This window comes from Octopus bimaculoides, chromosome 3, assembly GCF_001194135.2.
Source record: "Octopus bimaculoides isolate UCB-OBI-ISO-001 chromosome 3, ASM119413v2, whole genome shotgun sequence".
Lineage (NCBI taxonomy): Eukaryota > Metazoa > Mollusca > Cephalopoda > Octopoda > Octopodidae > Octopus > Octopus bimaculoides.
In genome coordinates, this window is record NC_068983.1 from 136,072,879 (window position 1) to 136,088,023 (window position 15,145).

At 35.3% G+C, this 15,145-nt stretch overlaps 1 protein-coding gene across 1 annotated transcript in view; it reads right to left on the reverse strand.

The window, feature by feature from the left end:
- Positions 1–15,145, reverse strand: part of LOC106872357 (mRNA-decapping enzyme 1A) — a 329,154-nt gene that overhangs the window by 5,448 nt on the left and 308,561 nt on the right. The window contains exon 4 of the mRNA XM_014919322.2: positions 3,450–3,513. Within this exon, the coding sequence (XP_014774808.2) occupies positions 3,450–3,513 (64 nt within the window). The remainder of the gene's footprint in view (positions 1–3,449; positions 3,514–15,145) is intronic.

The window sequence follows — 15,145 nt, forward strand, 5'->3', positions numbered from 1 at the left end:
AATACACATATATACATATATATACATGCATACATATACACAAATACATATATATACACACACATATATACAAACATACACACACATATCTATATATATATGCACAGATATATATACATGTATACATATATAGATATATATACACTTATATGCATACATATACTTATATACATACATTTACACACACATAAATGCACACACACACACACACACAGACTCATTCCATTCATCTGCAGTATTATACACAGAAACATACAGACACTAAATATCAAAACCACACATTTCCTCACCTGACACTCCATATCATCTATAAACATGCACATACAGGCACATATATACATGAATACAAACATACACGCACACACATAGACACACTCACTCTTTCATATACAGACATATGTACATTCAATCTGTTATATACAGACATATGTATCATTTTGGAGTTCAGATGCCAAGCAGATGTGAGTATTTTATGCAAAATCAGTGAAGGAAAAGAACATTTATGGGTAACTGCTATGAAACCCATAACGATGATTAGAAATTCCCATTGAGATGAGTGTACTTTGTTGTGTAAATAATAATCTTGAAAAGTTGGAGCTTTGCAAACAAATTTTAAAAAATTATCTTTTATATTCTCTTTCACTTGTTGTAGTCATTAGATTGTGGCCATGCTGGGGCACTGTCTTGGAAGGTTTAGTTAAATAAACTAACCCCTGTGTATATTATTAAGTCTGATACTTATCATTCTCTTTTGCTGAACTGCCAAGTTATGTGGACATAAACAAACCAACACCATTTATCAAATGGAGGTGGGAACAAATACAAGGACATACACATATATACATGTATGACAGGCTTCCACACAGTTTCTTTTTGCTAAATTCATTCACAAGTTCAAAAGCAATTTTATTGGCTTGGGGCTATAGTAGAAGGCACTCATCCAAGGTACCATTCAGTGGATCTGAAACCATGTGATTGCAAACCGAGCTTCTAAATCACACAGCCATGCTTGCATCTATCTAAAAAGGCATTTTGAAAATTCCCTCTGTAAGTGGAAAAATGAAATAAGCAAAACCTTTTGGAGTTTTATCATGTGACTCTATACAATTGTTGATATACAAATTGCAATAACAGTTAGTTATGAGTAAATTTATGTCTAACTAGTTTGAACAAATATATGTCTAATTACCTGGACATGCTCTCTTCAATTACCTCTGAACACACACACAACTCATTCTTTTCTATACCCTTCCATATATACATTCTTTCTCTCCTTACTTTCTATAGCCCTTAATATATCTCTCTCATTTCATTTTTTCTGTATCCTTCTTTTATGCTATCATTTTCTTCCTATTGCACACACATTCTGCTTTTCTCTCACTCTTGTTCAGATAATGTTTCTCTCCCCTCCTCATTTGCATTTTCTCTATCTTTTACATTTACTGCTTCTGTATGCCAAACATACAGAAGCATTATGTCTACGTTCATATACACACACAATACTTGACTTGTATTGTCACCATCACACACATTTGTATACACATCCACTTTATTTTTCCTTCTCTAATTCTTTCTCGTTATTTCATATATTTCATACATATTACATCTATCTCCCTCTTTCTCTATCACTTTCAGTATTTCATATATTTCCCATACACACATTCTCTTTCACATACCCAAGCAAAAGACTGTGTGATGTCCATGCCTATCTCAAGAACATTAGTAACATAAGTGCAGCTAAGAACTCAATTTACTAAGAGATGGCAACAACTTAGAGACTTACTTATCTGTAGCTATTTCATGTACATAAATGATAATTTTTGGAAGGTCATTCAGTATTGCAGATCTCATCTCTACCCACCATGAAATCCTAAATTTCATGTTTAGGTGGGAAGGCAACAAAAAAACCCTTCTTTTGGTACCATTACAGAAAATAATTTAATGGTTCTAAAAATCATAGTGGTGACAGTGGGGATGGGGATTATAAGGACCAGTGTTTAGTTCTGGTTTCATTACATTAACCCTCCTGAACAAATGCAGAAATCATGAAAATTCATGAACTGGTTTTGGAGGACCATCGCTGAACAACTGACAAACTTGTTGATATGACCAGTGTGTCCTGGAGCTCCTGCCAATGAATTTTGAGCAAGGAATTGTGAATGAAAAGAGTTGAAGCAAAATTTGTGCCTCAGTTGCTTACTAAAAACCGAGAACTGAAAGAACAGCTGGAAGTTGATCCAGACCCTTTTTGTTCCCCTCAATGAAAAAAGTCCTTAAAGGAAAACGTTTTGCACATGCAGAAGAAGTGAAGATAAAAATGACAGAGGTGTTAAAAGGCATCACTTTGCAAGAGTTCTGGGACTGCTTCGAACAGTGGAAAATACATCTGGACTGATGTATTGCTTCGAATGGAGAATACTTTGAAGGCAATAAAAGTGTAATCATGTAAAACTAAGTGAATAAAACAATATTGCAAAACTCTGGTTTCTTTTGAGCACCCCTTGTGTGTGTGTGTATGTGTGTATGTATATATATATATATATATATATATATATATTAAGGAAGATCGGGCAAAAACAACCTTTCTTTAGCATGCTTGAAGTGCTGATACCTTCAAAAATTACAAAAAAACTCCAGCTAAAATATACACGAGGCTGAAATTGGGCTAGTGAGAGAAAATATTAAAAAGACCTCACATTAATTGTGAATTGGTTTCAATTTCTGGATTAAAGCAAAAAATAGCTTTTTCCTTCGTCAACACAATACACGGATAGGGGAAATATACGTCCAAATAATTGTACATACAGTTATTTGGACTTAGCTGGAGTTTTTGGTAGTTTTTTAAGGTATTAGCACTCTAAGCATGCTGGAGAAGGGTTGTTTTCGCCCAATCTCCCTTCATATAATTACATACATATGCACATTATTATTAATTTAATGTATTAATTGTCTATAAATTTTTATAGCATGCTGACTACTTGATAAAAATCATCAATGTGAATTTTATCCTTATATATATATATATATACATACATACATTAGATAAATAGATAGATAGATAGATAAATGGACAAATAGATATTGATATATATTACTTAAAGTGAGGGAGAGAGAGAAAGAGAAAGAGATAAAGGAAGGGAAAGCATTAAGTTTTAGTTTATGATGCAAAATAAAAAGCTAATTTAGAATTTATTAAATAAATATAGTTAATGTTATTACATGAGAAGTCAGTCAATTGGTTGAAATGGTACAGTGCTAGACTAAATACCTTAAAACATATAGTTTCATCCTTTTATATTCAGAATTCTAAAATTCCCAGAATAAAACCTGTTTGTTTTTCATTTGTGACTTGCTCAGAACTGGTAATGAAATAGAATTGTTACATTTAGTTGTATTATTTTCATACAAACAGTGATCTTGAAATTAGATACATGAAATATCATTCCTACCTGTTTATCAGCTGTCCCACACGAGCACAATCATCTTTGTCATAGAACCAAATTCCGTATATTGCTGAAAAAATATAATGATAAAAATAATAATGATAATAATAATAATAATAATAATAATAATGATATTAATAATAATAATAATATTGTTGTATTTCGGGATAGTCATTTTATTCTATTTATTTATTTTTTTTGCCAAATAAACACATGCACTATATATATTTTTCTTCACTCGTTTATTACTGTTCTTACCTTATTATTTTAACTCATGTCCATTGTCCAGAATAATAATAATAAGAATAATAATGATAATTACAAATGAATGCCCTAGACTTGCCCCAAACCATTACAAGTTGTGGCGATGCAATCATTAGTGAAAGTGCTACGTTGGAAACTGCGAAAAGTGGGGGGCTAGAGAGAGACAAGACGTAGTATGAGGACAAACTGCAGAGTAGCAGAGTCGGAGACTAGCAAAATCCTCTGGGATTTCCCAATTCAAATAAGTCAGGTGCTAGAGCATAACAGACTGGATATAGTGGTGGTAGACAAGGTGCACCACATATGCTATATAGTTGACACTGCATACCTTTTGACCTATGAATAGTGAAGAAGGAAGGTGAAAAGATAGAGAGATACATATCCTTTTAAGTATGAAATAGCCCAGCTATGGAAAATGAAGAAGGCAAAGGTAATGCCAATTATTGTTGGGTCCTTGGGAAGAGTATCAGAAGGCATCAAGAGGACTATAAGGGAAATTGGAATAGAGTGCCCAGTAGAACTGTTACAAAAGGTTTGTCTCCTTGGCACGGCTAGAATAATCAGAAAGGTATTAGATAGCTGAAAAGAATGAATAACATTGTACCATAGGCTGCAGGTAGTAAGCCCGTTATGCATGCAAGACTCCAGGAGCTCCAACAAGACCTGTGATAAAGAGATGATAATGATAACAAAGGTGAAGATAGTGCCAGTTATTGTTGGTTCCTTGGAGATAGTATCAGAAGACATCATGCATGCAAGACTCCAGGAGTTACAACAAAACCCGAAATAAAAAGAAATAATAAATAATAAAGGATTTTGACAGCATACTGCATTCATGGATCCTGAAATTGCTAGACATCTTCAAAATTTCTCATGTGATTTTAAACTTTCTGAAGCATAGCATATCATTATGGAATATGTATCTCTAATATCATTCTAATAGAATACTAGCTTCAAACAATATTATCATCAACTGTGGAATTTTCTAAGGTGACTCACTTCCATTTCTAAGTTTTTGCTCAGCTCTAATACCCCTTTGACAACAATAATAGTCCATCTATTTTATGTGAATGATTTAAAAACTCTATGGTAAAGACAATTATGAGCTTGAGGGCCTATTATGTACTGTGAAAGCATTCAGTGATAACACTGAGATAGTATTTAGTCATGATAAGTGTGCCAAGGCCACTATCCAGAAAGGGAAATTGAAAACTTCAAATTCAGTGATGTTAGACATTGACATAATTATAAAAGAACTTGAGCAGGAATAAACTTATAAATACCTAGAATTAAATGAATGCTTTGGCATTCAGCAGGTAAGAATGAAAGAGAACTCTCCTATAATATTCATTATAGGAGTGTTCAAGCAGTTCTGAAATCTGAGTTAAATGTACATAACAAGGTGCTAGCCATAAATTCCTTAGCAGTTCCAGTTGTTACTTATAGCTTCAATGTGTTGAACAGGAATATCAGTGAAATAAAGAAAATTAATAAAAAAATTTTCTAAGCTGCTGACTTGTAATAATATGCACCACCCAAAGGCAGACATGAATCGCCTTTATCTTTCCAGTGCACAAGGAAGTCAAGGCTTGATCCAGTTTGAACTTTTTTACAAAATCACCATAACTGAATTGGCCAAATATCTTGAAACAAATGACGACTGGATGTTAAAACTCATTAAAAGTTACTAGAGGCATAAGAAACTTTGTTCTGTCTCGAAGGAGAGCAAAAAAATTGCTATTGATTTCATGAATGACACCTAGGGTGAACAGCCTGAAGGTAGTTGGTAACTGTTATTACAAAGAAAGTGAAATTAATGAAAGACCACCTAGACATGCGAGAGGGCACAGATAACGGTTGTCACCCACTACAACGTAAACAGTTTTTACTATTACATGTCAAATTATCCACATATACCTAAACTCTGCAGTCAAATCTTTCTCAAATCACACCCTAACCAGCTTAAAAGCAAATGGAGATACTGAATAATGACTTCTTTAACAAATAGAAAAAGAATTGTGATCAGAGCTCTACTTCATCAGAGCTGGCATTTTGCTAATCATCAACACCCTATATATATCAATAACTTAACAGCATGGTATTTCAAAAACATTTAAAAAATACTGCTAATCCTGATACAAAGAGGGACAAATCACATAAGAAATCCTTTACATATTTCCTCAACCTGCTAGAAATAGCAGCTGAATTACTCCTTTCAATAACATCCTGCCATCTTAAAAACAAGACAATAGTCCAAGAAATAAAAAATACAAAAAAAGATGGGATGGTCATGGCTGAAATGCCCTTAATCATAGCTCTGTTGAACCAAGTCTGGCTTGGGGTTAAATAATAACTTGTGATTCTAGCTTCAAATTCTGTGCACAGTTGTCTGAGATAGTACTAGAAACTGCATTGAACAATCAATATGAAAATATAAATTGAACAATCAATCTATGTACATTTATTATTAGGTTGTGGTTATGGTCACCTTAACCTCTTAACTAATGTATTGGGACTTTGTACATCAGTAGCTCATAGCTTGAAAAAAGAAAAAAGGTAGTTGAAAACTGTACAGAAACCTGTTATATATATATGAGTAGTACTGAAATGCAAAAACTTGTAAGGGTTTCATGTTTCATTGGTAAAAAATTAAATAGAAATTAATTCTATGTTGTCCGTTTCCACTGCAGCCACCACTAAATTACTTAAAACAAGAACAAAATGCAAAACCGAGTTGTTGCATCATGTTCTGACTGTTACAGTTTATGGTAGGGTTGGTCAAAAATGTAGTAAATGAGCTACAAGTACCTCTTAGACAATGTATGTCTCATGAAAAATATGTTGATTGAGCATCTGTTGTTTTTTTTTTATTCTGGTAAATAAAAAATAAAAAAATTCAAGCATTATAATAATTTATTTACTGGGTATATTCCAGTTACTCCCACCCAACCTTTTATAATGCTGCTCCTCTACAGCAAGAAACTTGTTCTGTTCTTCTTCGTACTTTGACTTATCTCTTAGTATAAAACCATCTTTTTCTCTACTGTAGTCCCACTCATTTGAAGAGGATCTTAGTCTTGCAAGCTACATAGTGGCCTCACTAGTGCTGGTGTCATGAAAAAAGTACCCAGTACACTCTGTAAAGTGGTTTGTCTTAGGAGAGGCATCCAGCTATAGAAACCATACCAAAGCAAACATTGAAATATGGTGCAATTCTTAGACCCACTGAATTCTGTCAAACTATTGAACTCATGCCAACATGGGATTAAGTTTAATATTCATAGTTACAAAAAATATTTAAGAAATTTAAATCCTAATTTCAGTGTTAGATTCCAGTGACATTTTGTTATGTGACATAATGCTTCGGGTGCTGACCTCATGATCTTATGTTCAATGGTTCAATTTGTGGATCAGGTAGCATATTGTGTTTTTGAGCAAGGCACATTATTTCATATTGCTCCAGTCTATCCAGCTGGTGCAGCCCTCTCTCCTTCCAGCTGTTGCATCCTGGCTCAAGGGTGAAAGAAGCAAGAAGGTGTCTATGTCAGCATCTACATAGGCACTAAATGAATTAGTATAAGCATGGTACTCATTACAAAGTTACACTCACTTGTGAGTAACAGCTAGTACTGCTGATGGAAAGAATTTTTCTTGGTAGAGACAGTGAGATTTAAAAAAATTCAGGTCAGCAAGGGTTTCAGTGAAATATCAGAGGACTGATGTGATGGGTGGGGAATGGTAGTAAAAATTTGGGAGCACCTAAGAAGAGGGACTGGTTTCAGGTAACTTAATCAGTCTAGGTTAGACTTAACTTCACGTCATATACATAAATACATTGTAATACAAAACATCAAAAAAGTATTCTTTAATTCAGTTTTGTTGCACTAAAATTGCTACAGGGGCTAAATTCTATCTCAAATTTAATATTAAATTTCAGTTCTTCTGGTTCAATATAAAAGAAAAAATAAATCTAACAAACTATTCAGCAGGTTTGCTATGTTAAAACTGCTATAGGGAGTTAAAATTTTAAATTTATATTTAACATTAATCATTATGCACCACATGCAGTAGTTTTGCTTTTGGAAAATTTTGCTTTTCACAATTTTCTTTTTACATTTCTGTTTCAGCGTGTCAAGTAAATTACAACCATTGAGCTTGTATGAACTAATAAGAGATCTACAAGATAGTTAAACTTGCTAAAAATATTTTCTAAATTTTCCTGAAAAAGAAATTGCTGGATAATGTGAACTTGAGTTCCTTGCACTTACAAAAAAGTCAGGATGGTCATGGAATGAACAACTTTGATCAGACGTTTGCCTGAAAAGAGCTGATCTGTGGTCACACAAGAAGACCACCACCACCACCACTGCCGCCACCGCCGCCTCCAATAGAGCCTATATATGTTTGCTCATAGCAGTTTAAGCTCCCTTAAGCAAATGGTAAATAAATTGTAACCTACTCTCCCACTCATATTTTTGTTGAACATTTCAAAGAAAAATGGAAATGATAAAAAACAAACTATTCAAATAATGTCTAAACATTTATGAAAAGATTGAAATAAATAAATAGAAAAATTACTTCAAAAGATCAAAAGTATAAAATAGTGGAATATGAAAGTACTTTGATTTGCTGTAAATTACATGTACGACTGAGCCTAGTGGCTATGAACCTAATTGGTACACTTCAGTCACAAATTTTGTTTACAAGTGTCTGTGAAACTTTAGTGAAAGAAAATGGCTTCATCAAATTGTAAGCAATAAAATTATGAAGATGAGAACAGAAATTTTAAAGTAAAGTGGGAGGATGATTATATGTTCACTGTCAAAAGAGGTAAGCCTTTATGTTTTATCTAACCTGAGTCACTCAGTAACCTGAAATGAAGCAAATCATAAGACTTTTGTATTCTTGTCCACTTAAATGAATCAGGGTTGAGGAAAAATAAGTCAACTGTGTTAAAAAAAAATCATCACTAAATAATCAGCTGATACTGTTCTGTAAAGAAACCTAGGCAATGGCTGAAGCTTGTTTTGAAATGGAATATTACTTAGGCTAAACACCCATATTCTGATGGCAAATTTGATAAAAAGAATATTGCTAGAGTTATTGTAGTCGTTGGAGTCCATAGAATAAAACTTCTTTTGACTTGATAGCACAAACATTAGTTTCACTTCACACAAAGATACTTCTCTCCCAGATCAGTACTTATGTTGCAGAATGATTTAACACTTTAACATTTAAACTGGTCAAATCCAGCCAAAATATTCTACCTCTTTTATGTTCAAACTATTAAATTCAATCTTTCCAACATACTCTACAATGTCATTCTAAGAATAAAACTATTACATCATTGAAATCTCAAAGCTACGAGATAATGCATAGTTAATACAAAACAACTTGAATAAATAAGTATTATGTTTAACATAATAATCTGAATGCTTAAAGGCTTAAAGATTCTCTTATATTCAACATTAATTTAAAGAATTCTCTAAACAAATCTACAGACATACTGCTACTGGCAATCAACCTACTACTGGCAGTATTTGTTTGCTACATTTCTTTTGATGCAATTGCAAAAGAAGAGATGTTGCACTTAGTAACATTAAAAAATACAGCTGAATGTGCTGATATTAAAAATGCACTCAAAAGAACCTTAAATGTTGATGCTCCACTAAATAAACTTGTCAGTGTTGCAACAAATGGAGCTCCTACAATGGTAGGGAAAATGCATGATTAACAGCCCTTATGAAGAGTGATCCTAGCTTTCCAGAGTTTCTCCCTGTTCATCACATTCTTTTCCTCATGAACATCTAGCAGACTTTAAGTATGAAGAAGTTATGAAATCTGTTGGTGAAATTTTTAATTTTATACACTTAAGTGCAAGGATTCTCTGATAGTTCAGAAATTTTACTGAAGAAATGAAGTAGCTGCCAATCAGCAATATCTTGAATAACTTTGAGAATCTGCTGGAGTCTGCAATTACATTTTGTAAAGAAAAGATCCTATTCTCAACTAGAAAATGATGAATATAAGAAAGATAGAGAGAGGGAGAGATAGAGAGAGAAGAAAGAGAGAGAGAGAGAGAGAGAGAGAGAGACAGAAAGAGAAGAGAGAGAGAGAGAGAAAGAGAAGAGAGAGAGAGAGAGAGAGAGAGAGAAAGAGAAGAGAGAGAGAGAGAGAGAGAGAGAGAGAGAGAGAGAGAGAGAAAGAGAAGAGAAGAGAGAGAGAGAGACAGAGAGAGAGAGAGAGAGAGAGAGAGAGAGACAGAGAGAGACAGAGAGAGACAGAGAGAGAGAGAGACACAGAGAGAGAGAGCTGGATGGCAAGAATGAAAATTTGGTCTAAAACTACATGGTCCAACAATTCATACAAAAATGCCTGAATGGCTACAAGGAGTAGTTGGTAGCTTTTGTTATCAAGGAGACCTAATTAGCATTGGAAGAGGGAGTTCCAAAAGCTTGACTAAGAACAGGGTGAAAAAACGTTCAGGAAGCTGCTATCTCTGCTAATAGCAAAAGGTTTCTCTCATAGAGGGAAGGACAGATTGCATGATGCTTGCAGGTAATCTGCAATGCTACATAGTAATGAGACATGGACATTGAAAGTAGAAGATTCATAAAAAAGATAGAAAGAAATTTAGAGATTATGCTCTGCTGCACGTGTAATATTAGTGCGCATGAAGCATGAGAGCAGAGAGAAAAGCTGGATACAAAAGAAATCACGTGTACTGTTCTGTCACCACTCTCTCTTCTATTCACTTTCTTGTTTGTACCTTGAACAAATGGAGACAACATAGAGTAATGAAGACTCTTTTGACTTGCAGAGGACAAAGCAACCTCTCCACTCACATTTTAGTATCCTTTTGCACCTTTTGTGCTACCAAATTATCTCTTCTTCTCTATCACCACTCATACACTATGATTACCTTTACCCCCAACACTCTTGCAACATACCTTCCTACATATCATCTCCCTTTCTCTCGTCCTCCTTTTGTCTACTATTTTATTAATACTATTCTGCTTCTCCTCACCTTCTTCTGTAGTGTCAGCCATCACCCACTCTCCCGTCTTTCATCTCCTACATATCATTGATCACCTCTTCACCTTTGATCACCATTCACTACATCAAATCTTCAACCATACACAATCTCTACAGTCATCACCTAATCTTTTGCATCTTCCCTCCAACATACCCTCTCTCAATTCTTGTTCTTCATTCATTATATTCATCCCTTACCCATTCTCCATCCCTAAGCATCCCTTCTCTTGTGTTATATACCCACCTGCACACCCTATTCTTCTGTCCCCATTCATATCAACTCATCTTGGACCTTGAGGGTTCCCCCTAACACTTCATCACACTTTTCACCTCTTTCTAGATCTACTCCAGTTACTCTCATCTACTCTTCTATAATGTAACTATGTAGCTCCCCCACAACAAGAAACCTGTTTTGGCCCCTTCTTTCATATTTTAACTTATCTCCTCACATAAAGCCACATCCCTCTCTACTGTAGCTCCACTCAGTTAAAGTGTATCTTGGTCTTGTGAAGTGCATGGTAACTACACTAGTGCTGGTGCCATGAAAAAAAGCACCCAGTACACTTTGAATAGTAGTTAGCATTAGGAAGGGTGTCCACCAATAGAAACTATGGCAAAGCAGACACTGTGGCATGATGTAGTCATTGAACCCATTAAATCCTGCTGAATTGTCCAACTTGTGCCAACATTGAAAATGAATGTTAAAAAATGATGATGATGATGATGTCATTCATCTTCATCATTTGTCAGTTTGCATGTGAGATTTAATACCTTAAAAACCTCACCACTTTCCTTGCTTTGTCTTGTGTACTCTATCAAAGACACTAAAGATACCTGCCACTGTCAGCAGCTGACACTTTTCCCTCCAACTTTCCTCATCCATTCACATCACATATCCGTACTAGCACAATCATGTCTTATACACACATTAGTGGAGGCCTTTGATAATCAGCTGTACTCTTAGCTCACATGTTAATATTACAATACAGCCTCATAAGACCTCCTACATTCAATGCTCTAATCTCACCATCATGCAGCAATGTGCTTTCTTTCCATGCACTTCATGGAAAAAAAAAAACAATATCTAAAATACACTAAAACAAAGACCAAACAATTAAAGAAGAAAGCTTTCATTATTATACACAATAATGCTGAACAATGTAGAAACCAGCCATAGTGCATATAAGGAGATTAAACAACAACAATAAATGAAGCATGAGATATATTAGGAGGTATTAATTTACATTTTAAAGTGTTCTGTGTGTGTCTGTGTATGCATGAGTGTGTGAGTGGTAGGACAGGAATACTTTCAATAAATATTGAAGAAATTGATTAAAAATCTTGAAAAACAAAACAAAAATAATTACATGCATGTTATGTAGGTTGCTTGTTTAGTGTATATCTTTACAATTTTATCTGTGGAAAGATTGAGAATAAGAAAACTGATTTTGTGAATGTGCTTGTGGATATGTTTTCTCTCTCTCTCTCTCTCTCTCTCCCTCTCTCTCTCTCTCTCTCTCACACACACACACACACAAATGTATGCACATGTATAAATGTCTATCTGTCTGTCTATCTATCTATCCATCTTTCAATAGCCCACTCATATTGATGGGGTTCTGCACAGGTTCCTTCTATCAAATTCACTCACAAGGTATTGGTTGACCAAGGGCTATGGTAGAAGACTTTCCTAAGGTGTTGAACCCAAAGTCAGGTATTGTGAAGCAAACTCCTTAATCACACAGCTATGTCTATATCTAATGATCACGAATGATGATGATGATAATAGCTTGGACATATAAAAACTGAAATAACTTTTTAATCTGGTTGTGGGCCTCATGACTTCCCTAGTGTTGGTACCATGATAAAATATGTCCATTACACTCTGTGAAGTGGTTGATATTAAGAAAAGCATCCAGCTATAGAAAACATGCCAAAAATAGAACGTATGAGTAAGAAGTGATCTTCCATCCCATCTAGAAGTGTAGTATTTTTGAACAAGAACTCATGTGGCTATTTACACACACACACACAGACACACACACACACACACACACACACACACACACACACACACACACACACACACACACACACACATCTTTTATCTTTTATTTGTTTCAGCCATTAGACAGTGGTCATGCTGGGGCACTGCCATGAAGGATTTTTAGTTGAATGAATTGATCCCAGCACTTATCTTTTGTAAGCCTGGTACTTATTCTATTAGTCCCTTTTGCCAAATCACTAAGTGATGGAGATTTAAACACACCACCACCAGTTATCAAGTGGTGGTGGTGGAAAAACACAGACACACACACATGTATACATACAGTAGGCCTCTTTCAGTTTTTGCCTACCAAATCCACACACAAGGCTTTGGTTGCCCAATGCTATATTAGAAGATACTTGTCCAAGGTGCCATGCAATGGGATTGAATCTGGAACCATGTTGCTAAGAAGCAAGCTTCTTACCAGCACCTATATATATATATATATAAATATAAATATATATAAAGTAATGGTATGTTGTCAACTTAATGTAACAGTCCCATGAAAGGGAAGAAGGCTACTGCTATTTAGGTGTATTTTGTTTTTTTCCTCTTATGTGAAACTACTGTGTACTCCATTTCTGAAGGTTCGTTTTTCTCTGTTGCACTTGTCTCTTGGTTTATTTTTTCTTCTGTTATTCCTTATGTACCTCTTCTTGCTGTTTCTGGTTGCTTTTTTTTTTTTCCTCCTCAATTCTTTTTTTTTCCTCCTCAATTCTTTTTTTTTCCTTCTCTGCATTTGCCCTTTTCGTTTCTTCATTTGCTTTCGAAGGTGGGGTATCACTCACGTTGCTGTTTAACTTCTTTTTTGAACAGTCGGAACGAACGTGACCCTTTTGTCCACATTTGAAACATCTGGGTCGATGTCCTTCCACCGACACGTGAATGGTGTGCCCCTCCCCTACAAACACTCTATCGGGCAGACTTTCGAGGACACTGTTCTCTCCTTGTATGACTATTTCAAGCATCTGCCCCTTCCAGTTGATCGCCTCCTTCTTTTTCATACTCAGTATGTTTAATTTTTGCTCGGCATTGAAGAATACCGCTGTTGCCACCCACATTACATCATACCCGGCCGGTATGTCTTCTACTGTAATTCTTGCCATTCTGCATCCCATGTAAGTGGGCAGCAGCATAATACTTTCATTTTTTAAGGTTTGAGTTGAAACCTCCTTTGCTACGTTAGCCGAGTCAAATTGCACTTCTTGTGCCTCGACTAACAGAGTGAACTTTCTGCCAAATTGGAGACAAACATCTCTCCACAATATCTGTCTTTACTTCTGCTATCATTTTTTCCTTTATGTTGTATACTTTAGATACAACTATTTTTTCTTTAATTGCGTTTCGCAATTCTGGGGGCGGTATTAATTTTGTTTTTTCGCCCACTTTCTGTATCAGTTGTCTGTACTGAAACAGCTTGTCCATGGTTACTTCTAATTCTGTTGAGCTTCTGCTCACTGCCTTGGAGAAACTTGGTTTCCTTTGTTCACTTTCAACTTGGTTATCCTCTCCCACTCCGGGGAATTCCACTTTGGACGTTAAATCCAACTCCATACTTGTCACAAGACAAGAAAAAATTTTCACACCACAATGCACAGAAATTTTCAGCCTCGAAGGGTGAAAATAACTGTAACAAAAAACAGTTCACAGAAAAAACAGTTGACACTTACAATAACAGAAGCACGACACGAACTCACTCCGGCAGCAACAAAAAACGTTGAAACAAAAATCAAAGAGGGTATCCACAAGAGGCAAAAAAAGTGGCTTGCTAACTGTCGATGCCTTTGAAAACATATATATTTCAAGTGAAATACATTCACTGATTTCGAAAATAGAAATAATACATTTCTAAATCTCTCAGAGAGATTTATACAGTAGCAGCATGATAAAGTGATGGTATGTTGTCAACTTAATGTGAGTTCCATGAAAGGGAAGAAGGCTACTGCTATTTAGCCCTAGGAAACACCGTTTCCTGTTGCCCTTGACACATTTTCTCTGTCCTTATGTTTTCAAAGGGGAGATAAGCACCTCCATCCAGCAAAGCCAGCATCCAGAGACTAGCTTCAGAGTCATTGCTCATCATCAGTCTGGAGTAGCATGGCTTGCTAGCTGTCGATGCCTATTTGCCTATGAAAACGTATGGACATAGGAAATGTATCAAGGCCAATAGGAAACGGTGTTTCCTGGGGCAAAATAGCAGTAGCATTCTTCCCTTTCATGGGACTGTTACATTAAGTTGACAACATACCATCACTCTATCATGCTGCTACTGTATAAATCTCTCTGAGAGATTTAGAAATGTATTATTTCTACACACACACACACACACACACACACACACACACACACACACACA